This window comes from Maylandia zebra, linkage group LG12 (assembly GCF_041146795.1).
Source record: "Maylandia zebra isolate NMK-2024a linkage group LG12, Mzebra_GT3a, whole genome shotgun sequence".
In the NCBI taxonomy this organism is placed as follows: Eukaryota; Metazoa; Chordata; class Actinopteri; order Cichliformes; family Cichlidae; genus Maylandia; species Maylandia zebra.
In genome coordinates, this window is record NC_135178.1 from 8723556 (window position 1) to 8746457 (window position 22902).

The following is a 22902-nucleotide window of genomic DNA, read 5'->3' on the forward strand; positions in this document are numbered from 1 at the left end:
TGGGTACACTGTACCTGTATGGATACAAACAGACTTTTGACATTAGTTGTCATGGACTGACATAACTGATAGCAAAACAAAACAACAAAATTTAAGGACACAAATAATAAGAACAAGGTGTTCTCTGTGTTTCTAAACCATAACTTGATTTTAATGTCTGACATGACTTTTAATGCTTTTGAAATCCAGCTAATTTACTTGGGTTCTGTATGATCATGACACTTCATGTCTTTTTGGCTTATGTCAAACAGTAAACATAATGTATAAGTCCTGAAAAGGTGCTGTGAACATAATGGTGATATAATAACCCAAAATGTCACATTTTTGCTAAGACAAATGTGAGAAACTATAAATGCTCAGGAAAAACACTGCCCAGGAAAAAAATACTTTAAAATGAGCTACATTAGCAACACTTTGCCAGCTTTTTTAAAGAAAAGATTTGTAGCTGGCAGACAGAGCACAATGGGACGGCTTTAATGAGCACTCATCAGCGGCAACGTAACTGTGGCCGTGCAAGTGTAGCCCTCTGAATAACAAGCTGTTATCTCCATTAGATGCCTAAAGAGGAAAACCTAAATTCTACTTGGCAAACGGAAGAGAAGCCAGCTCTTCTTGGGGCTGCCCACTTGTGCCTTCACGCATGGATGACGGCATTAACCCCCGAACGAGCAACGTGCTGCAACGAGCACTCCCCAACACGAAGAAGCCCTATCAGCTTAATCAGTTTTAACGCTCCACTGCACAGCTCACCCTAAGTCAACATTTAGTTTTGTCCCATTAGCTTCCATTACACCAGTCAACATTTCAAAATAGCAAAGTCCAGTGAAAAACATGGCGGGAGAGAGGATGTATGGAGCCTGAAGTGTCAGGACTCGCTGTCTGCTGAGCACAGCTGGCCCTCAGTGAGGCCGTTTGGATCACACTTTACATTCAGTGCTTGGCTCATTCGCCCCTCCACAGCAAAAGGATGTTATGTAGGATTTAAATGTTGGACTTTACGGTTATAGAATGACCCCCACTATAATAGGCCAATGTAAACTGTCAGACTCAATTTAATCCCTGCAGCTGCTTTTGCAAGCAGGTCAGAGGTCAGCAGCATAACAGCAACCCTGGAGCTGAGAGAAATGTAACGCCTTGCTCAAAGAGAGGGGATTGCATTTCTGCAACCCAAATATAAAGACTACTAGGAAATCTATAGGCAGACTAATGCAGCCTCGGATTAAAGCAGGAAAAAAAGCTCTAAATTTACGAAGAACTAAAAGCGTAATACTCAGATGCAACACTCCCCCAAAAGCACAGCTCCTGGTATCATAACATTCAGGCGATTTCCAGACACAGTGATGACAGAATGAAAGAAGTTAGAGCGAATGGGAACTCAAAAGAGGTTAAATGTTTACTGTTTGCTGAGATAAAGACGTGAGAGAACAGAAAGAAGGTTAATTATCCTCACAGTACACTTCTGCACTCCAGACTGTTCAAAGAAAGGCAGCATCTCAAATATTGTTTTAAAGTTAATACAGCATTTTTGGTAAACATGTTAATTATCACTACAATGCTGTCAACATCTCTCAAGTTGTTTTATCATTTAAATGGAGAACAAAATAAAAAGTCCATGAGAAGCAGTGCACACATATTTAATTGAACACCTGTATGTACCTAATGACTCTGCAGAAAGCCTCAGGATCTGCTGACCCCACTCTATCACGACTTACCACTAACAGTTGAACATGGAAAATTTAGTAGTAAGGAAATTCAAAACTGGACTTTTGCACAGGTAGCATCTTATTATAATACCACTCCTGAGAGCGAGCCGTTCTTTCAAAAATGTTTGTAGAAGCAGTCTGCATTTTATACACCTGTGGCCATGGAGATGATTGCCACATCTGAATTAACATCTGATTTAGATGCAGGAGTGAATTTACAGTGCTTCAATCTGCCCACAGTTGCTGCTCATCTGCAAGCTGCTTTTCAACCCACCTCCTCCTTTCACACCTCCCAGCACTGGGCCGTACCACCAGATACAAATTATCGCAGATAGAAATGTCAGCCTTGTTTTGACTATAGTGGTCTTGACAGATTTCTGGTAAGTGGCTCTTAGATTTCTGTTGCACGTCAAACAGTGTTGATTATTCGATTAAATTTATCGCATGTGAAAAATTCCCAAAAGAGGAGAGACTCTGGAAAAATAATTTGCTGCAAATAGTCAGGAATTAGAGGGGCATGATTATATGGCCTAAGCAAAGAGTATTTATCATCATCAGTGCAGCCTCTCCATATAGTATCTTCCTCCAGCAAAGCATAATCACACTCTGATTTAATATTCTTTCTAGTAGGCTTTATGACAGAGTGTCCAGGCCATTTGTCTAGCAGCCCACCAGTTTTACCTAAAGTCTTTACTTTCCATATGTGGCTCCTGACTCATAACACACTGTGTTATTACAGGATGGGTCTTTGGCATCAAATAACCCAGCAGGCACATAAAGGACTGAAAGCCTTTCCTCCCATTTAGAGCATCATTAAATCCACACTGTCAAACACCCCTCTGTGCTTTGATTGAGGATTCAGTTCACTTCAGAAGGCAGGGGTCGTCACCATCACTAAGAGACAGATGGCTTCAGCTTGATGTGGCACCTGCTGTGTAAAGGACACTTTAAACTCAATGAAAAGGGCCCTGCTTCTCAATGTTACAGGTTTAAGTATCATCTGGATAAATATGGAAAGTTTTTTTCCGCAGAGATAAAATCGAGAGCTGAAACATTGCGCTAAGCACAGAGAGCGCAGTAAAAACTACTATCTGGGAAAGTAGCCTATTTTTTGTAGAGACTCAATGATTTTGACAATGATGTCTGAAAAGAACATTTTTTTAAGAGACAACCGAGTGAATCATCTGAGCCTGATGGTCTTGCTGTATCAAGTCAAACAGACAGTACACATGCCACATTTCATACTAGCAGCCTCGTAGCTGTTTAGTCCAACGACACACACACACACACACACACACACGCACACACGCAAACACACACGCACACACAGCAGCTGTTTATTGGCCTGATAGACCCTCTGCTGTCTGCAGATCCACAAGAGGGGATGCTACACAGTGGTAAACATGACTCTGGCCCAACATTTTTGAGACTTGTTGGCATTAAATTCAAAATGATATAGTTTTCTTAAAATGGTATGTTCTCTCAGTTTACGCATTCGATATGTTTTTTATGCTCTATTGTAAATGAAATGTGGGTTTGTGAGATTTGCAAGTCCCTGTGCTTTTTCTGTCCTAACTTTTTCAGATTTTGTAGTTTGTAGTTTGTAGGTTCAGATTGTTAAAACGAGCATGCAGGTTTACAGAAGCATTTTCAGTGTCAGCTGTTAACTTGTACAGTTTTTCTAATTGAAGTTTTATGCTAGAAAAACTGTCCTTAAGAAGCTTGACAGTAAAGCAGGATGTGGCAGAGCTCTGCAGGGTCTAGTTTTGCAGGTTTACTCACCCTGCAAACACAGAATTTAGCTCTCAAATCCACTCTTCTCTGTGTCTGTGTTTCTCTCAATCCCAACCAATGACAGCAGATGGCCCCGCCCCTCCCTGAGCCTGTTCTGCAGGAGGTTTCTTCCTGTTAAAAGGGAGTTTTTCCTTCCCATGATCACAAAGTGCCTGCTCATAGGGAGTTGTTTGATTGTTCTTACAACCTGACAACATAAAGCACCTTGAGGTGACTGTTGTTGTGATTTGGTGCTATATAAATAAAACTGAATGGAGAATCGAACCGAACTGAATCAACCAGTTATTTAAAGACTCAAGACACGAGCCGTTGCCAAACTCAAATAGGCAGGTAAATAGGTTTTGGGAAACAGTTATTAAGGGGCTGTGTACAACAGATAAGGACAGATAAAAGAGCAAGTGGGCTATCAGTCACGTAAACCTATAACACTGATACCAAGCTGTTAGATAAACCCAAAGTACAGTTGGATTCAATGCTTGACAGATGCTTTTAATGTCAAACTCCTGATAACAATAGAGGCAAACTGCTGATCTCATCAAATTAATAGAATCAATCCTCTGGGCACCACGAATATGCACTCACCAGCCACTTTATTATGTGCGCATGTGTAACTGTTCATCAGTGCAAATATCAAATCAGCCAATCACCCGGCACTTGACCATGTCTATATTTAGCCATGTAGACATGGTTAAGTTGATCTGCTGGAATTCAAACGGAGCATCAGAATGTTCAAGAAAAGTAAGTGACTCTGAACGCAGCATGGTTGTTGTTGCCAGACTGGTCTGAGTATCTCAGAAAGTGCTGATCTGCTGGGATTTTCCTGTAAAACTATCTCTAAGGTTTACAGAGTATAGTCCGCGAAAATATCCAGTGAGCGGCAGTTCTCTGGATGGAAAATGCCTTGTTAATACCAACGGTAACAGGACAATGGCAAAAGTGCTTTGCGTTTATAGGACAGGAACAGTAACTCACATAACCACTTGTTATAACTAAGTTATGCAAAAGCATCTCTGAATCCACAAGCCATGCAACTTTAAAGTAGGTGGGCTACAGCAGCAGAAGACCATGGCAGTTTCAACTCCTTTTAGCTCAGAAAAAGGAAAATGAGACTATGCTCTCCTAAAAAATTGGATGACAGAAGACTGGAACATGCCTGGTGTGATGAGTTATGATTTCTGCTGCAACATTGTGATGGTAGGGTCAGATTCTGGTATAGAAGTGCAGCTGTTAGCACAAGCTTGCACAGAAATGCACAGAAAGACCTCAGCTCATCAGCTGGGATATACCTGTGTGAGGTTTGCATGTTTTCACGACTGCACAGGGTACGTGTGCAATCGTTCAGGTTCTCGCCTCATACTCTGATTTCCTCCTACAGTCCAGATTCTAGCCTGCTGTGGATGTGAGAGTGACTGTAGTGACCTCACACCATATACTCCAGCCCACTGCCACCCTCAATGAGATAAGCTTTTAAGAAAATGAATAGATAGAGTTGAGGTGTTGGATTAACCAGAGATCAAGGGAGAAAACTAGCCAAAAATCATATGAGCTCCTCTGGTGTTCATTTAGACAACAGTGAGAGTCGGTTCTCACTCCTAAGTTGTCACATGCGAAGGACCGATTGGACTTTAACCCCAGTTAAGCTCAAGCACCATTTTCAGTGTGCAGGGTAAATCCTGTGAAGTGGGTGTAAACAAAAAAAGCAAATCAAATGTAAAAAGTGATTCAAACAGTGAAAAAACAGCAGCTTAAAACCGAATGGAAAGCACAAAGCTCAAAATAAAACACCTGAGGAAAACAGACACCTCCATGCAGGCTTTTCTGTGGACACACTCATGAGTCATTTTTAGTCACATTATTCTAATTTAGTCACATTCAAGAGTCACACATTGTATCACCGTTCCTCTTCCCCACTGTTTTTCTTTCCCTCTTTCTTTCTCCCTTTTCTTTCCCCCAGTCATGTCTGTCCCGTGTGCAGCAAGTGAAAATAAAATAAAATAAACAATAAAAGCAAAGGTGAATCAAATAGACCAATACGGCAAGGGATGGTCCATTTGGTAAAGTAAATCCGTTGGACATCTTTCTTTGCCTTTGGACAATAATTCTGATGGCAAAAGAACCAAACGGGACAGGCGGGAAAAAAAGAGTCACACATTGTGCTCAGCCTGCATTATGAACAGCAGTTTGCTCTAAGCAGCCATTTTTGGACACTAATATAAATACAATTCATACATTATACATCGTAATTTGTTCGGGATTTTTTCAAACATGTAGGAAGAGCTGGGAGGTTTTGGTTTTTGAGGTTTTGACACCACAGTTAAGGCTTTTGCTGTTTGATGCTGGCTGTGTCAGCTTCCAGTTTCAAACTAATTTGGATTTATTTATGCAGCTCTTCTGCTGCTGTTTGTGTGAACACTTCTTTCATTACTGACCAGCTTAGTAAGAGAATACCAAGAATCCATTAAAAATAAAATGTACAGCACAGCAAGGCAATCCTTTCATCTGCTCAAAGTCGAAGAGAAACACACTTCCGTGTTTTCACTAATGCAACAATTTACTTTCAGCTGAAGCAGAGTGTCTCATTTTGCCCCCCATGGCATTTCTTATAAGCAGACAGAGAATCAGGGCAGTGTAGAAATCTTCTAACTCTTAAAACAGAGTCATAAATCTAAAGAGATTCCGCTTCTGTGAGAAGACGGGACCAAAGTGCTCCAAATCCATTCACTGACCCTTTCCTACAATGAGGATCCCTGCTGTGCTTTCCTTCACCCCTCCACCCTCTCGGAATATAAACCCTGCTGACATGTACCACTTATAAAATGTTTTCTCAGATTTTCCTTTTGTCTTCAAAGAGAAATCTCTGAATGGAAAGCAAACAACACATCTTCATACTTGAAGTTAATTATCACCCTCTGTGCACTGCGGACAATTTGTACTTTAAAATGCTTTAAAGTGGAGGGGGGGGGGGCACAAGTGTACTAAGCCTGCTGCATTTGAGACAATTCTGAGTAATAAACACAGAAGACTTGAGCGCAAAGCTGCAGTTTGTGCAATTCAAAGCTTGGTCCATGTGTTTGGAAAGGAGGCTTGGTTCCCATTGCACTTGGAATACAGGCGGAACCAAAGACATCCTTTAACTAAGGGGTGTCAAAAATAAGACCTGGGGGCCTGAATCAGCCCACTGTCCCACTCAAAGGCTTTGAATATGAAATGTAGTAGAGTGCATACATTTTGAGCTTTTAACTGTACTTTTATATGTTTTACAGATTTTCCACTTTGAAATACCTCCCGTATGGTCACTCATATAACACCAAAGTATTTAACAGATAAAACATAAAAATTAAATGGTAGAAAAATTACTTTTTTTACTATCTACTACAGAATTGTGTTATGTTTGTTTCTGAAGTGTGTTCACAGTTTTAAAAAAGATCATTTTCTGTGAATTAACCACGTTTTTTTATTCATGTAATTTTACATTTGCCATATACAAAAACGGAGACACTGTTGAAATTGCATTTTTTTAAAAAAATTAAGACATTTAAGACATCTTAAGGATTAAAGACCAGTGTGGGCTGTATGTGGGCCACAATGTAAAATGAGTGACATCCCTGCTTTAAATGCAACAAACAATAAACTGCAGTAAACTTTACTGCAGCCTAAAGCTGATGCTTAAATTAGCTATGAAAAATGCAAAATATTCTCTGGGCAAGATTATTTTTATAACTAAAGTAAAAGAATATGTGAATACAGCTGCTTAAGTTTTATCACATCGTCCTGCAGCTGCTGTGAAACATTTGAAGTCAGGCAAAGTAAAGCAGGAGGCCACAGAAGGTAACAGACGGGTCAAATGATCCGACTCGGTGTTGCATTGCTATTTGGCTGTTTGAAGATACAGAAATCTTTCCTTTCTCCCACAGTCTGCGCTTTAAAGAGGGGCACTTTAAAATGTGTGCCGCATGAAATGAAACAGGCAATTACCATCAGTGCCACTTCTCTGACATTCCATGGACAGCAAACATAATTACAAGTGTAAATTGTTTAAAGCATATAGCGGATTTTCTATTCAGCTTTTCTGTATATATTTATATACATTAAACCCACAACAATTCTTCACTCCATCTCTACTCTAGACTGCAAACTTGCATGTGAGGATGATTGCTTGGGCCTATAAATATCTTCATATCTGTCATTTGATCTGTAATAAGATGCCACAGATATCTGACCTGATTAAAGCAAGGCTTGGGGTTATATGAGATTATATTCACATAGTTTAAAATCAGGATATTCTAGGAGTTTATCATCCTTGACTCTATAAGTCGTGACAGCAGTTTATATCTGGCAGGCATTACATCTGATATTGCACAGATATCAGCTATAGATAACACACAGATAACAGCGAATAAGCAGAATAGGGTAGAGCAAAGACATAGGGAAAAAATATGTGTGTGTTTGTTTGTGTCAGCATATAGAGCAAATTTAAACAACCACTGTAAGCCCTTTACATTTATTTACAGGTAACTTTTGTTTCATGGTGACTTCACATTACTGACATCACCGCTCTGTCTCTCGATGTCAGCACTATAAACCCAGTGTGCTGCTGAGTCCACCTCTGGTTTAGTTAGTTCAGCAGAATGAGAAAGGCTTCAGGATGGAAAATTACGTTTTTGAGTAACCCTTGCAGGATGTTTTCTTTTTTTTTATTGCCTTTGTTAAAGTTGCTGATGTTGTTCTATTTATTAAAGTTAATACATCTTGTAGGGCAGTCCAAACAGAATGACTAGGTCACATTTAAGAAGTATGCCTAGCAGATGGCGAGGTAACTAACCAGATTTACCAACGGGTTGCACCAGCACAAACTGGTTTAAAAACAATTACTGTCAGTACTTACAGAAACACTGCAGTTAGGAAATTGTGTGCAAGAGGTGGGAAGATTCTTTTGGAAGGTTTTTTTTTTATAGGGTGAGGAATACACACAAAATGATTTACTACCATTTGTGACACGCAATTTACTGCTAACTAAACTGACAAAAAAACACATCTTATTTTTTTGTGCAAGCAAAGTGAGACATTTCTCCATCTGTGCCAATTTAACTACTCCTACATTTGCTCAGTGAACTCAGAGTCTAGACCTAGAACCCAGAAAAGAGTCGCACGATACCAGCGGCAACTGAACTTCTTGTAACTCTTCAACTTTTAGTGCCGGGTTCTTTCCAACATACTGTGATTCAGCAGCAGGAATTTCACAGCCCGTGCAATGGGTTCACCACAAAATTGCTGAAGTGCGGAGAGAAAGGAGGAATGGTGACGTTGACTTTGTACCCAATACCGAAAATAACCAAGCCCTGGATGGACGTCGATTGATCAATGCATTTACATGAACAAACTCTAAAAACACACTTTTCTTTAACTAAGTTTTTATTACAGTCAAATTTAACCGTTAGAAATCCAGGACCATGGACAGCGCACAAGGGTTTTGCATTAGGCTTCATGCACTTTGACAGTAAGTGAGCTACAGACAATTACCAAAGCCTGTTTTGATTATAATGACTCTACCGTACACTGTACGCCCTATATTTATATGCTTTTCTGCACCTGTCCGGTTAGTTTACTGGGAGCTGAATATCATTGCTTAGTTTGCGACCTTGCTCAAAATTGCTCTGCTCTTGGTAGATTGGGTATGTTATATTCAAATGAACTGACAGCACATGTGTTAGAAAACAGCATTATTTCTGTAAATCACCCGCAAAACTAATCACACCTGTCAGCGCTGTCTGGGGATTTGCGCTCACACAATACTTTACCACAGTGACTTTCTAACATGCTCACAATAACACTACTGGCATTTATCAAGAGTTTTAATAAATTGCCATCTTGTCCCCAACTCCCACCCCTAAAAACCTAACAACACAGAAAAATAATCTGGGTTTTGGCACTAGATAAAAGGTCTGCATATGACGAAAGTTATAATAGTTAATTCATAAACGTTGTTGCTGAAATGGTTGTTTCAAACTCCATGCAAGAAAAAGATGTATGTATGAAAATACAATTTAGTTAATCAAATGTAATGAAAATCTTTTGTTCTAGTGCTGATTACAGTCATTCAGGACTTAATAATTATGACCACATAATACGGCTCTCTTCACGTGTTCCATTCTAATTGCTCCACTTTCATTTTGCTCTCAAAGCAGAGCTGCTGCAACACAATGAAAGTGAAATCCATCAAATGCAAATGTGTGAATGTCTAAAATGCTGCAAATGCTTAAAGTGTCCCATTAGATAGAAACAGCAGGGAACCACAAGGCAATATAAAAATACAGGAGCTTTAAATGTTGCTGTTATGATTCATGCAGGCTTGCTGTTGATTATATGTTAACAGACAAAGACATTTAAAGTCTTAAGATAATGTCCCCAGTTTAACGTAATGGAAGGGGAACAGCTATTTTACAATATGAACAATTTAACTCCAGATTTCTCTAAATCACTTCTCGGTAAATCAGTGCAGGAGCAAAACAGCCCCACATTAAGCTGCAGATGTTAAAGGAAATGCAGCTCATGCAAGCTATTGTGCTTACGACACAGACGATGGGAAACAAGCCAGAATTTGGAAATAGCGACTGAAGAAATACAAAAATAAACGTGGCTGTGATTATATAAAAGTACTAATGACAGATCAACGCTCGTTTAGCCTGCCTCCGCTCTAAAATAGAAAGCGTATTGCAATACATTGCAACACCAGCAGTTCATTCAACAGAAAATGTGTGCAGCTGAGCATGATCTATGTGGGTCAGTGGAAATATTCAAATTTAACACAACGGTGCCCAAGTAAAAGGGCAAGCAAGGGTTACTGGTTAGCTTATAGAAGCTTTGTGTAATTTTGTGCCTGCAGGTAAAGCATTAAAGATTAATTTCAACTGTCAGATGAAATTCTCGCATCTTCAAAAAGTTTGAAATTGAGAACAATCGCTTACGCAGGACTTTTCCGTGTGTGTGTGTCTGTGACTAGAGATTGATGACAGTGCATTTCTCGAATGTTCATCGTGGGTTTTGAATAGGCATTTTGGGCACAAGAAGATGATGTACAGCATCTGTTCAAAGGCAAAAATAACATCAAGTAAAGTTTATGATGCTCTCCCATGATGCTATAAATTCTCATTAGTGTTATTGGAGGCTTTTTTTCACAGCATGTCCTGTGTGGACACCAAAGTCAGTGCTTGGAGAGCTAGAAGTTTTTGCAGCTGTATGCTGGCTGACAGTCGGCAGAACAACAACGCATCCCGAGAGGCAACTGGATCAACAGAGTCGGCTGATGTGACTTATGCAGAAATCAATAGCTGGGGCCTCTCGGCACCCTGGATTTATCTTTATGACATTATGTATTTGTGACAGATCTGAGAGGATTTAAATTACACTTCCACAGGATAAAATAACCTAAGCTAACATTTCTTTTATTTCAGCAGGACTGGAGTTTTTTGGGTAATGAAAACTCAACATTTTACTAATAGTTTCTTTTTCTTCTGATGGTTTGAACCCCTCTGTAATGAAACAGACACAAATAAAAAACAAATTCACTGTGCTTCAGGGTAATATATGAGTCTAATGTTAATGGAGCAGTTTCAATTTCATTTCTGTCATTTTCACACTAAAAGAGATGCAAGAGAAGCACTGAATAAGTGATTTTTTTCAGTGATACAAATGATTCCCCAAAGATGGATGTCAGCAACTTCAGTCAACAAAACTTAATGTGTCTGTCAGGTGGAGAAGAGGTTCCATGGTGTCCTGGTACTTTGTTGGATGTCAGTGCGATTGATAGCTGTGCCTCCCCCTCTTTTGGCTGAGACGGTTCTGCCTCTGTTCTGAACCATTGGCCACAGATGGCCTCGTTAATGGCTATGTCTGTCACTGACATGTGGCAGAAAGAAAAGCAAAGGGTGCTGTCTGAACACTACATCAGAATTTCTCAGCAGTCACAATATCTCTAAAGTACAACTACAACCAAACAGTCATGAAGTCCTCTAAACTAAAGTCAAGGTATCTCTTTATTTCTTTGGATGTTTGGGCTATTCAAGTCTAAACAGATATAATTATGCCATTTTGAACTGTCTGGGGTTTTTTTTGCATGGTGGTTAGAAGTATTGCCTCAACAGCAAGAAGGTTCAAATCCACCATCTGGTCTGACTCTGGTCTGCATGCTGGGATAGGCTCCACCCTCCCAATGACCCTGAAGTGAATAAGAGTATGGATGGATGTTTCCAAATGTTTCCTGTTAAACCTGAATCATTCAAATTAAACCACCAAACTAAAATCATGTCTATCCCCAGTTTTTTACATCATTAATCAGCTGTCTGCAGTCAGTGTGTAATGTATATTAACAGCATAGTAGATGCTAGACATAGACATACATCTTCATCGCCACTGCATTACAACTGCTAATTTTGTTTTATTATACTGTTTAGTTAATGTTAGATGTAGGCTATTTAAGGTTAGAAAACATCACAGTCTGAGATAAAATACACAATTTTTCAACAAAAAGCCCTTTGCTTTACATGAACTTCTTAATACAACTGGTAGATATTTCCTTAAATAAACACGGCTGTTCTCTGTTTATCACTCATCACAGTAAATGAGAGATTAGAAGATAGACTGAGCTACCTGCTGGCGAGATATAAAGGAGTGAAAACAGCCAATAATGACCAACAAGATTAGATCCAAATCAGGATTAAATTTAAACCTTTAGGATCTGAACATTTAGGCACCATGCTATCGTGTAATGTTATCTGAAAAGTCTGTGCAGAACTTTGCTGAATGCTCTTTACCCAGCCCACAGAGTCATTCTGTGTTTGTCACTGGATTGTAGCTTTTAGTCCCATCTGTCTGCTCAACCTGTCCCCCACTAACCAGTCTTGCCAGTCTGCCCTTCAGTCAAAGTGCCCTCTGGAACAGTTCAGCTAGTCTGCTCTGCCTTTGGACTTGCCTGACTTGTCTTGATAGGCTTTGTGCCTGAGGTCTTCTTCCCAGTTTTCCAGCCAGTAGCCTGTCCTAACTGTCCCCAGTTGTCTGATTTTCTTGGATTTTTGTGTCCTCATGCATTTTTAATCTTCTTCTGTTTTTTTTCCCTGGAAACTTTCCCTGGGACTTTTTTTGTTTTTATTTTCCTTTTTTGTTCAGCAACACTGTTTTTCTTCATCTGTGAGGCTTTGCTACCCCCTGTAAGTTTTCATTCAGACTTTTTGTTCTTTATTCAATCTGAGCTCTTAGTGCATTTGGGTTCACACTATTCTACTTTAATCAGTTTTACAATAGCAGGAGGGAAATAACGTCCTCTATAAATATACCAGACATTTCCAAACAAAACATTTATATTTTTGTAAATGGATTTTAACCAAAAGTCTAATTATTTATTTATTTCCATTCTTTTCATTTAAGTGTCTAAGAAGATGTCAGAAATAACATACTGCATACATGTTACATGTTACAACCCATCAAGCACCACACGTTAGGTAGATTTTCTATTTGGAAAGTTAAATCTATAAAGGCTGTAGACAGCAGAGTGGATGATGATGATGATGATGGTGAAGATCAAGACTTCTTGAGGCCTGATTTCATTAACATATTTAGAAATATGCTTCACATATTGGCTTCTTTATGGCTGAATTCAGCATTATATCATATTACCCCCAATGAAATATATATAAACAAATGTATAAGACACAAAAAGCTGACTTAACAGTTTGCCTAATAAAGAAATGAGCTTAACAAGTGGATTTTTTCAGTACCCTTGGGCGGTGAGTCAAAAAGTTCATTTCAGATACTGTTTCTTGCATTTCAGCACCATGGAGATGTGAACAGCAGTAAGGACGAGAGACAAAACACACTTCAGTGGTATTTACTGTAAACAGACAATACAATTAGATTGACTATATATGAACATAGGGAAATGCCATGTATGGACTCTGTGATCACAATCTGCATCCCAGCATCCTGAGAGGTGAAGTTCATGCCATCTTTGCTGAATTATTGCAGAACAAAAGAAAAGCACATCCTAAACAGATCATATTTCCAGAAATCTGATGTTAATGTAACTTGTTATTTTTAAGTTATGCTTAAAAAGGCTTAGAATGCTGAGAAAAGTGTAATACAAATGACTTTTGTGAGACAGAATGAAAAGTTATTCTTTAGCAGTATAACTGTGAACTTGACAGGAAAACTGCACTGAGAATTTACAAAAACTCTGTTTGGCATCAAGCTTTTTTTCAGTGACTGCCTCAGATCCTTAATATTTGAACCAGCTAAGCATGAGCAGCAAGAGATCAATTTAGATCCCGAGAATAAAAAAGCACAGAGACCACATGTGGAAACTGGGCTGTCAATGCACCAGAGGGAAGTGCCACTATGCAGCAGCATTTGGTGATCACTACCACAGTTTCGAGAGCTTTAATATTTCGACCTCACTTAAATCATAATCTGTCCTGCTATTTTTTCAGTTCACAAACACAATACAAAGAAAACGCAACTTGCCGTTGGCCTGAAGTAAAACAGAGGACCTTTCCATTACTTTCAAGTGTAAATGCTGTTCTAGAACTGCTGCGGTGAAAGAAATTATTCTATTCAGGTTTTTCAGCCAGAAGGTTAAGTCAAACATAAACTCAAAGACAAGAGGTTTCTGTGCCAATCTACGGATTCAATCCTCCCACTTTGGAAGGGGAAAAAGGCTGCAGTGCCTGAGGCAGCACTAATGCTGGATAAACTCAGGATGGTCCAACAATGTGAGGCTTCAGATAATACCACTATAAAAATTTACTGCCTTATCAGCCAGCTGAACGCATCCAACAAATTAAAAGAAATGTAGCAGTGAGAGCACAAAGTAAAACACAAAGCTCTGCAGTGCATATCAATGACCTGGTCAACTGGAGCACCAACAAACCACAGGAAACAAACAAAGCTCAGTTACCCACATCCACGCTGCTCACTGTGGACTCAGGTGTTGGGCTTTAAAATGATCTAAAATTATGTTTGCCGTATTTCCTCTGTGACCTTTGCTCATTATTTTCGCAACTGCTAATATGTACGTGATTTCAAGGTAAGTAGCTCTCAGCAAATTACAACGGCAGCAGACTTTGATCACCCTGAGGTAAAGAGCAGCTGGTGATTAACTCTAAATAACACGCACACAGACTCATGAAATAAGGAAACATGCAAACACACCAACTCGTGACCTGCTGTTGGCACGTAATTAGACCCTGAATTATACCAGGTAAAATACATTTTATCACGATTATCATATATAAGTATGACATCTTTCCATCAGCTGATACAAGATCAGACCGTGATCCAATCCCATGGTGCATCCATTCATTCTCTTCCACTTATCCAATTCAGCGGGGTGGTTGGAGCCTATCTAAGCTGTCTTAGGGTGAGAGGCAGGGCGCACCCTGGACGGGTTGCCAGTCTGTCGCAGGGCAAACACATAGAGACAGACAACCATTCGCTTCACACATTCACACCTATGGGCAATTTGGAATCATCAATTTACCCAAACCTACTAACTGCCTAACTAACTAAATGTCTTTGGACTGTGGGACCTGGAGAGAACCCACGGAAAGAACATGCAAACTCCACACAGAAAGGCTGATCTGATGGTGGAATTGAAGGCAGGACCTTATTGCTGTCAGGCAACAGTACTAACCACAGACCATCATGCGTACCTTTTGTACCCTTTTCAGGTGGTACTCAACTGTATCTTTGTTGCTCTTGCTGAGGGGCAGATAACCACAGGACAAATCGTGTGTAAAATGTCCACATAAAAAGTTCCATATTTTGTGATAATGTAATAATTTGAAACAAAGATTTAACAGATACATATTCAGAGCAATGACAGCAAGACTGGATAAGCAGTTAAAACATTGATGTATGGATGTTGAAAGCAATTTTATTAAAATATAACACAAATAAATTTTTGGAATCTAATGTGGCTCATATGTGTGTGTGTATGTATGTATAGTATATGTAAGTAAATACTGCTCCTGATTTCCCCTTCTTGAGTTTTTTGGGAATGAGAATCAACACCTGCAAATGTGAGGCCATGGCCATCAGCCGGAAAAGGAACGAGTTCCTGACCCAAGTGGAGGAGTTTAAGTACCTTGGGGTCATGTTCACAAGTGATGGGAGAAGGGAGCGGGAGATCGACAGATGGATTAGTGCAGCGGGCGCAGTGATGCGGACGCCGTACCGGTCTGTTGTGGTGAAGAGAGAGCTGAGTGTAAAAGCGAAGCTCTCAATTTACCGGTCGATCTACGTCCCTACCCTCACCTATGGCCACGAGCTGTGGGTAGTGACCGAAAGAACGAGATTGCGAATACAAGCGGCGGAAATGGGCTTCCTCCGAAGGGTGGCTGGCCTCTCCCTTAGAGATAGGGTGAGAAGTTCGGCCATTTGGGAGGGGCTCAGAGTAGAGCAGCTGCTCCTCCACATTGAAAGGAGTCAGTTGAGGTGGTTCTGGCATCTGACAAGGATGCCTCGTAGGCACCTCCTCGGTGAGGTGTTCCGGGCATGTCCCACAGGGAGGAGGCCCCAGGGCAGACCCAGGACACGCTGGAGAGATTATATCTCTCGGCTGGCCTGGGAACGCCATGGTGTCCCCACGGAAAAGCTGGAGGAGGTGGCTGGGGAGAGGGAGGTCTGGGCTTCTCTGCTTGGGCTGCTGCCCCCGCGACCCGGCCCCAGATAAGCGGAAGACAATAGATGGATGGATGGAGTTTTTTGCATATTAGTCATATTTAAATGCTTCAGATTATCAAACAAATTTTAAGATGAGACAAAGATAACCTGAGTAAATACAAAGTACAATGATGTTTTTAATTGATGAATTCATTTATTAAGGGAAAAAGATATTCAAACCTAATATCTCGTCATAACATCCTTAGCATTTGATGATCTAAAATATTTAACTGTGACAAATATGCAAAAAAGTAAGAAAACAGGAATCAAGTGTTCTAAACAAAGACCATTTTCTTTAATTCTGAGTTGCTTCCATGACATAACACAGTTTCATAAGTCTTATGATTTATTTGTTATGAAGTCTCTGTAGATAAAGTATTGTGTACTTCAAAACTCAGCACAAAGGTAGGCAGAAAAACAACATAAAATTATATATATAATTATAATTATATAAATATAATTATAATTTGTTCCTCATCTCCCTGAGTATGCTACAGGTCTAGCCCAGGGGTAGGGAACTCCAGGCCTCAAGAGCCAGTGTCCCGCAGGTTTTAGATCTCACCCTGGGTCAACACACCTGAATCAAATGATTATTTCATTACCAGGCCTCTGGAGAACTTCAAGACATGTTGAGGAGCTAATTTAGCCATTTAAATCAGCTGTGTTGGATCAAGGACACATCTAAAACCTTCAGGACACCGGCTCTCGAGGCCTGGATTTCCCTACCCCTGGTCTAGCCTATGGGCTCCCGCAGTATATACTGACCATACAGCACCCCTTTTTTATTTGTGACATTTTGGATCACTGATCTAAGAGTCTGTCCTATTGCATTGCTCCTAAGCTCAGATACAGTAGGTATGGAAATATAGGGAGAACAGAAAACCCGATCTGTCACATATTTAATTTCACATATACATCTACGAGACTGCCAACACATATCTTGATGGTAGCCTTAAGTACTATAACTTGTCTCTCATTCCTTAATTATTTTCTTCTCAATTATAAATCCCCTTTGAACACATGTAGCTCTTCCATCATTGATACCCATGATGAATTTTTAACAGGGGATATACCTTTGGTTGTGATGGCAGGCTGCTCTCCCAGTAGTAGTTTTAGCCTCTTTGCGTGGATTTTACCCTGGTAGTGTGACTGTGCCACAACCGCTGAGGTGAAGGACATGTTACACAGTGTGCAGCATTTATTCTTGTCCACATCGCCGTCGTCACTGCCCTAGAAAAGAAAAATGCATGATTGAGAACCACATTTATTTATTTTTGAGAGCTTTAAAAATAGGGTTCAAACATGTAATATGCATAACAAAGGAAGAACAGCATATCATTTTAGCACTTTAACACTGAATGGCTTTACTTTGGCTGACTCAACTTAGAAGATAATTCTAACATTTCCTGTCTGAAGGATAGGATCCTGGCAGAATGCAAATAGAGTCAACTCTATCCAATACAGGACCCAAAAAGCAGACAACTGAAGCCTGATAGATTAAGTGAAAAAAAAAAAAGCAAACCTAAAGAAGAAGCAGTAAACAAAAGGTCAAAAAAAGTACAAATAACAACCAATTCTAAGAACCATAAAGACCAGATCAAGCAACTAGTAACAGAAGATTTCAGTTCGGTTGGGCGTCTGAGAAACTAAGAGATTGGGTGTAGGGCTGGGCCACATTATACCGTTCACAGTAATACCGGCACAATGTTAGGCAACGATAAGAAAATGAAATATCGCGATAGAAGATGGGTAAAACGCGCATGTGTAGTGCCTTTGTTTTCATACGCACATGGCCAAAAAAAGCATGGCGGCAACGGAGAATGAGAAGGGAGAAAGCGGATCGTTGAGTGAAGCGAATGAACCAGAATTAGTTTGTAAAAATTTTGCCACTTCAGTGATGTGGAACTGGTTTGGTGTTTGTCCGTCAGATACAAAACAAAGCAGTTTTTTGTAGAACATGCAAGCGGGCCGTCGTTATTGCCGTATTTGTGGGACTAAGGCGCTCGTAAATCTGGGAGTAATCTGGGTCCTAAACTCCGTCTCTTCAGGTCCCAAAGTCAAACAAACCCTGCAGGATCACTGAGAGTTAAAATGTCTAAATTCTTTCATCTTTAATAAAACGATCAGCATTGCTGCTTTACCGGGTGTAACTATGAAGTTTAACATCCAGGCACCCATGAAAACAGAATTTATTACACTTAACGGAGTTAGAAGCTAGCGGAAGTTAGCTCGCTAGTTTCACTAGTTACCTGAGCATGATATAGCATGTTCTGACTGAGAGATTTCTGAAAAATTCAAACGTACAGCTCTGCTATCACTTCCAACATAAATGAAGACAGGAAACTAAACAGCAGTGACGTTTGTAAGGTTACTGAAGTTGGGCTAGCTGGTTTATAATGATGTGCTACGTGATCGCTAGCGACACAGCTATGTTAGCATAACATAAACGGTGAATCTGGAGGAATCAACGCTAACATTTTTCCACTCGATAAAAGTTAACGTGAAGGTTCCTGATGGTTAGAGACAAATGCAATTGCATGGCAGGATGCTGTAAACGGACCAAACTTCAGTCAGGAGAACAACTGAGACAATCCATCCACAATACGAGGTTAGTCATTAATATACTGCAACAACACGGGAATAGAGCAGCTGTGATAGAATACAGCATTAATGAATCAATGGTACAGAAGTGGAAGAAGCAAGAAGTATGAGTTGAATAAAGTTTCATTTATCTGACTGCTTTGTTTAGCTTAATGTGCCTCATAATCCCATGCACCTTATGGTCTGAAAAATCCGTATTTGACTTTTTTATTTGGCACACTGCAGTTTAATGTTGCAAAGCACCTCTTTTTAACTTCAGTGGATATTATACATGGTTATGCTCAGGATATGTCAGCCCATTTCTACTGGAAATGCCTTTTGGTTAAACTTTCAGCAAGGAATTTGCATTTGCACAGTTAAATTTTTATATAGCTTTAATACACATAAACAGCTGCTTGTTTAAGTGAAAATACATGAATGGGGTTTTTTTGCGCTAGTACAGTTGTGGAGTTGTATTTTGTCTCGCGTCAATTATATCGTTAGTTATATGCACACTCCATCTTTACAAACTGCACCAAAAACCCATTATCATCAAAAAATGTAGAACGATCCTAGCAGTATTGTTCACCAAGGTTGTGCTACTTTTTTTTTTTTACAGAGAAATGAGGAAGAAGAAGAAGATAGTGTGTTGCCAGTCAGACCAGGTCACCGAAAGGCTGATATTCATACAGGAGGAAGAGGAGAGAAGAGGGTGAACTTCATGACATCTCTCAAATGTCTGCTCCGGTGCATGGTGCACTCTACCAGACGCAATGCGTGAACAATGAATCTGAGTGTGTGTGTGTGTGTCTTTTCAGTTCAACTGTCTCAGTCTGAGATGAAGCGAGATAATGAGCTCACTCACCTTCATGATAAATTTACTTCCAAGAGTTCAGTCAGGTAGAGAAGAAAAGCGTTTGGATTGCGACTGGTGGTTCAGGTTTTAGTCTGGAGCATATATGGTAATATTTAAACTAAAATCTGAATTTCAGGGAATGTGAAAGGAATATCTAATAACAGAAAATAATACAATATCAGCAACCCTCTCATTCTTCAGGGTAAATTTATTGCTAAAATTAACCAGTCACCAATTTTTGAGTTTGCCACATTCAATACAATAAGTGTCTTGTTAAAAAAATACTTCAAGTCCCATTGTTTTCTGGTGAAAGATACAGAGAGACCATTATATTCAGCCAGCCGTTGGTGTCCAAAATGCAAATAAAGAGCATGATGCTTCGCAAATGCAAGGTAGTGTAAAACTGCTGACAGCACACAGCTAACCTCGCTCATGGAGACATATTAAAGTATACAGTACGAAACTGCACACATCCATTTTTCCATTTTCTTCCATTTATTCAATTTAGCATCCCAGGAAGTGTTGGTGTCTATTGTGACATTGTAAGGTTACTGTGGTCCTATGTAAGGTCCTATTGTGACATTCCATACTGTTCTCACCCTGTGGCGGGTGAGAACAGTATGAAATTATTATACATTTTCTAATTTATATCTTGAAACCATCTCATGTACAAATACAAAATGTGTAGTCTTTCTTGGAAAGTATAAGGCCTCAATCCCTATTAATGCTATCAAACAATGAGTGCTCTGCTACCAGTTGAGGGAAAATGCATAACAGACACACCAATCTACAGTGTACATTTCACACGTTGCCTCTCCAAAGCATGACATGTACACACATGCAGAAGTTGCAGTAATCTGCAGTAACAGCAGAGGAAGATATTTTATTTCAAGAAAATGTGAAGCATTTAAACAGAAATTATTAACATTTTACATGTAAATAAAAATAATGTCTAGCTTTATAATTTCTGGCAATTACCAACTACCAACTTGTTCTCTTGCAGTAGTATAATGGTGTGTGCATTTCACGCTTTGGAGAGGCAGTGTGAAATGAACATGGTGGAGCGACATGTCTGTTACACTCTTTGCTGTGATATCGGGTTGTAATATCGACTACTGAATTAAAAGACTGTATACAAATGAATCTGAATGTCTTTGGCGATGCCATAACAATGAAAAACAGATTTTGTGTTTACTGTTACTTCTGTATTTAGTTAAAGAGCTCTGCAAACCTGAAAAAAATGGCAGATGCACTTAGCTTAGAATTAACGTTAGTTATATTCAAGTAAAATAAAATCAATGCCTTACCTCATTTGATATGTTAGAGTGGTCTATTCTGCTATTGGCATACTTTTTTATTTTCTTTTAAAAAATAATTTGGATAATAGGCAACCTCATTCCCAATGCAAAGTTATAATATAAGGCATGTACACAAACTTTGTACTCATTAAGAATGTTGGATATGAGTCCGGATACAACAGATGCCATTTGTTCTGTCTTTGCTTTAGAGCCGTTAAACAGTATTTCCTTGTTACTCTCAAAGGAACCAGTAGGCTATTTCAGCAGTATTCAATTACCTTCAGCACCACTCAATCAATTTCAATCAGCCAGCCGAAGGACTCTTGTATTCACTGCATTAGCCGGTTGTATACAGAGAAATGTCTTTTCTGTCTAGACGAAGGCACGGTGCATAAATGGAATGGGCTGTAATCATTAACAGACGGTAGGCAGAAAAAGTTTTTTACATTTGTCAATAACTGCACCTTTCACTTCAACTATTCAACAGTATTGGAATACATTATTGAATTTAGTTTTTGAAAAAATAAATAAATGTAAGGTATGTTCAGACGAGGCTTTCTACGCAAATATTGTATGTACACTGGATTGTGTATTTCATTTCACAACTCTTTATTCTTTTCATGGGAAGAATTCTAACTTTAACTTTGTGTACTCAAACGTTTCCAGTTAAAAGTTATAATGAGTTGCTAGGTTCATTCAGAAATTTAAATATGAGCACGACACTGGACAGGTAAAGAGTGACTGAACCAACTCAAAATCAGAAATCTGAAGATTATTTTTCAGCCTGTAATCAAGCTACTCTTTATTTTGTCTTTGCTTGTTAAAACTCCTGAAAGTACATTTCCGTCGCATTTCAAGTGGACAATGTGAGATGTTTAGTTAAATATTTAAAAATGATGCTGGGTCATTCCATGAAAAGTTAGTGAGTCCATCTGACCTCGTCAAACTTTCCTGATTTTATTTATACAACTTTAGTACATTTAAGGTTGTGTAAAGTTTTACTGTCATACTATGATTTCTGAGTTTATGGCCCCTCAATTGCACAGAGTTGGGTTGAAATCTGTCACTATTCATTGTGTGTGTTTTATTTATTTCTTCTTAATAGCAATTTTGCCCCAATTTAGCCCCTCGTGGCCTAAATTCAATAGCTAGCCACATGACATGTTCAGGGCAATCTGAAAATCTGTAGCGAAGTAAGTTTTCCTATCCAGTCAGAGTATTATAGTCTAGAGCCAAAATCTTTTTTTTAATTGACTGAAATAAAGTTTCTAATATTATTTTATTATTACCTTAATGTAGCACAAGGTTTAGTTTACCTGTTCTTCTAGGAGCTACTTTTGCTTTCTTACTTTGAGTACATTTCACAGCTGTTTTTTTTTTTCACTTTTACTTGAGCAAAGAAGTTTAATAAACTTTCCCTGCAGTATTTTCTAACAGTAGTATACGTACTACTTCAGTACAGAACATCTGTACGATTGCCACCCCTGCCCGAATGCTCCAAACAAAAACAAAATATTTTATTCACAATAGAACACAGAAAACACATCCAGTGTTTACACTGACAAAATGTAAATTTTTTACAAAAATATTAACTCATTGGATTTGATGGCAGCAGAATGCCTAAAAAAAATTGGGACAGGGCCGTGTTTACAACTGTGTAGCATCCTGTGTTCTTTTAATAGTACATAAATATTTGGGAACTGATGAGGCCAGCTGCTCAACTTTTCGGAAATGAATGTCATCCCATTCTTGTTATAAGACATCACAGGGCTGATAACCATTCACATTGGCAGTACTTTAGAACTACCAATTAAGCTAAACCAACAACTTGATTGTTTTGGGGAGGAACATGGAAACGCCACACAGAAAGGTCCAGACAGATGGTGGATTGAACCCAGGACCTTCTTGCTGGGAGCTATCAGAACTAATCACTGTGCTGTCCAAAATTCAAGCACAGTGT

The 22902-nt window shown here is 39.3% G+C and overlaps 1 protein-coding gene and 1 long non-coding RNA gene across 4 annotated transcripts in view; one reads left to right on the top strand and one right to left on the bottom strand.

The window, feature by feature from the left end:
* The window catches only part of LOC111500719 (uncharacterized), a 34548-nt gene extending 12379 nt beyond the window's left edge, over window positions 1-22169 (top strand). For both annotated transcript variants that reach the window (XR_002721227.2, XR_013101097.1), the window contains one exon: window positions 19408-22169. This is a non-coding gene — a long non-coding RNA (uncharacterized LOC111500719). The remainder of the gene's footprint in view (window positions 1-19407) is intronic.
* zmat4a (zinc finger, matrin-type 4a) overlaps window positions 1-22902 on the bottom strand; it is a 155930-nt gene that overhangs the window by 47227 nt on the left and 85801 nt on the right. For both annotated transcript variants that reach the window (XM_076890659.1, XM_004565799.4), the window contains one exon: window positions 17282-17438. In XM_076890659.1, coding sequence (XP_076746774.1) covers window positions 17282-17438 — 157 coding nt within the window. The remainder of the gene's footprint in view (window positions 1-17281; window positions 17439-22902) is intronic.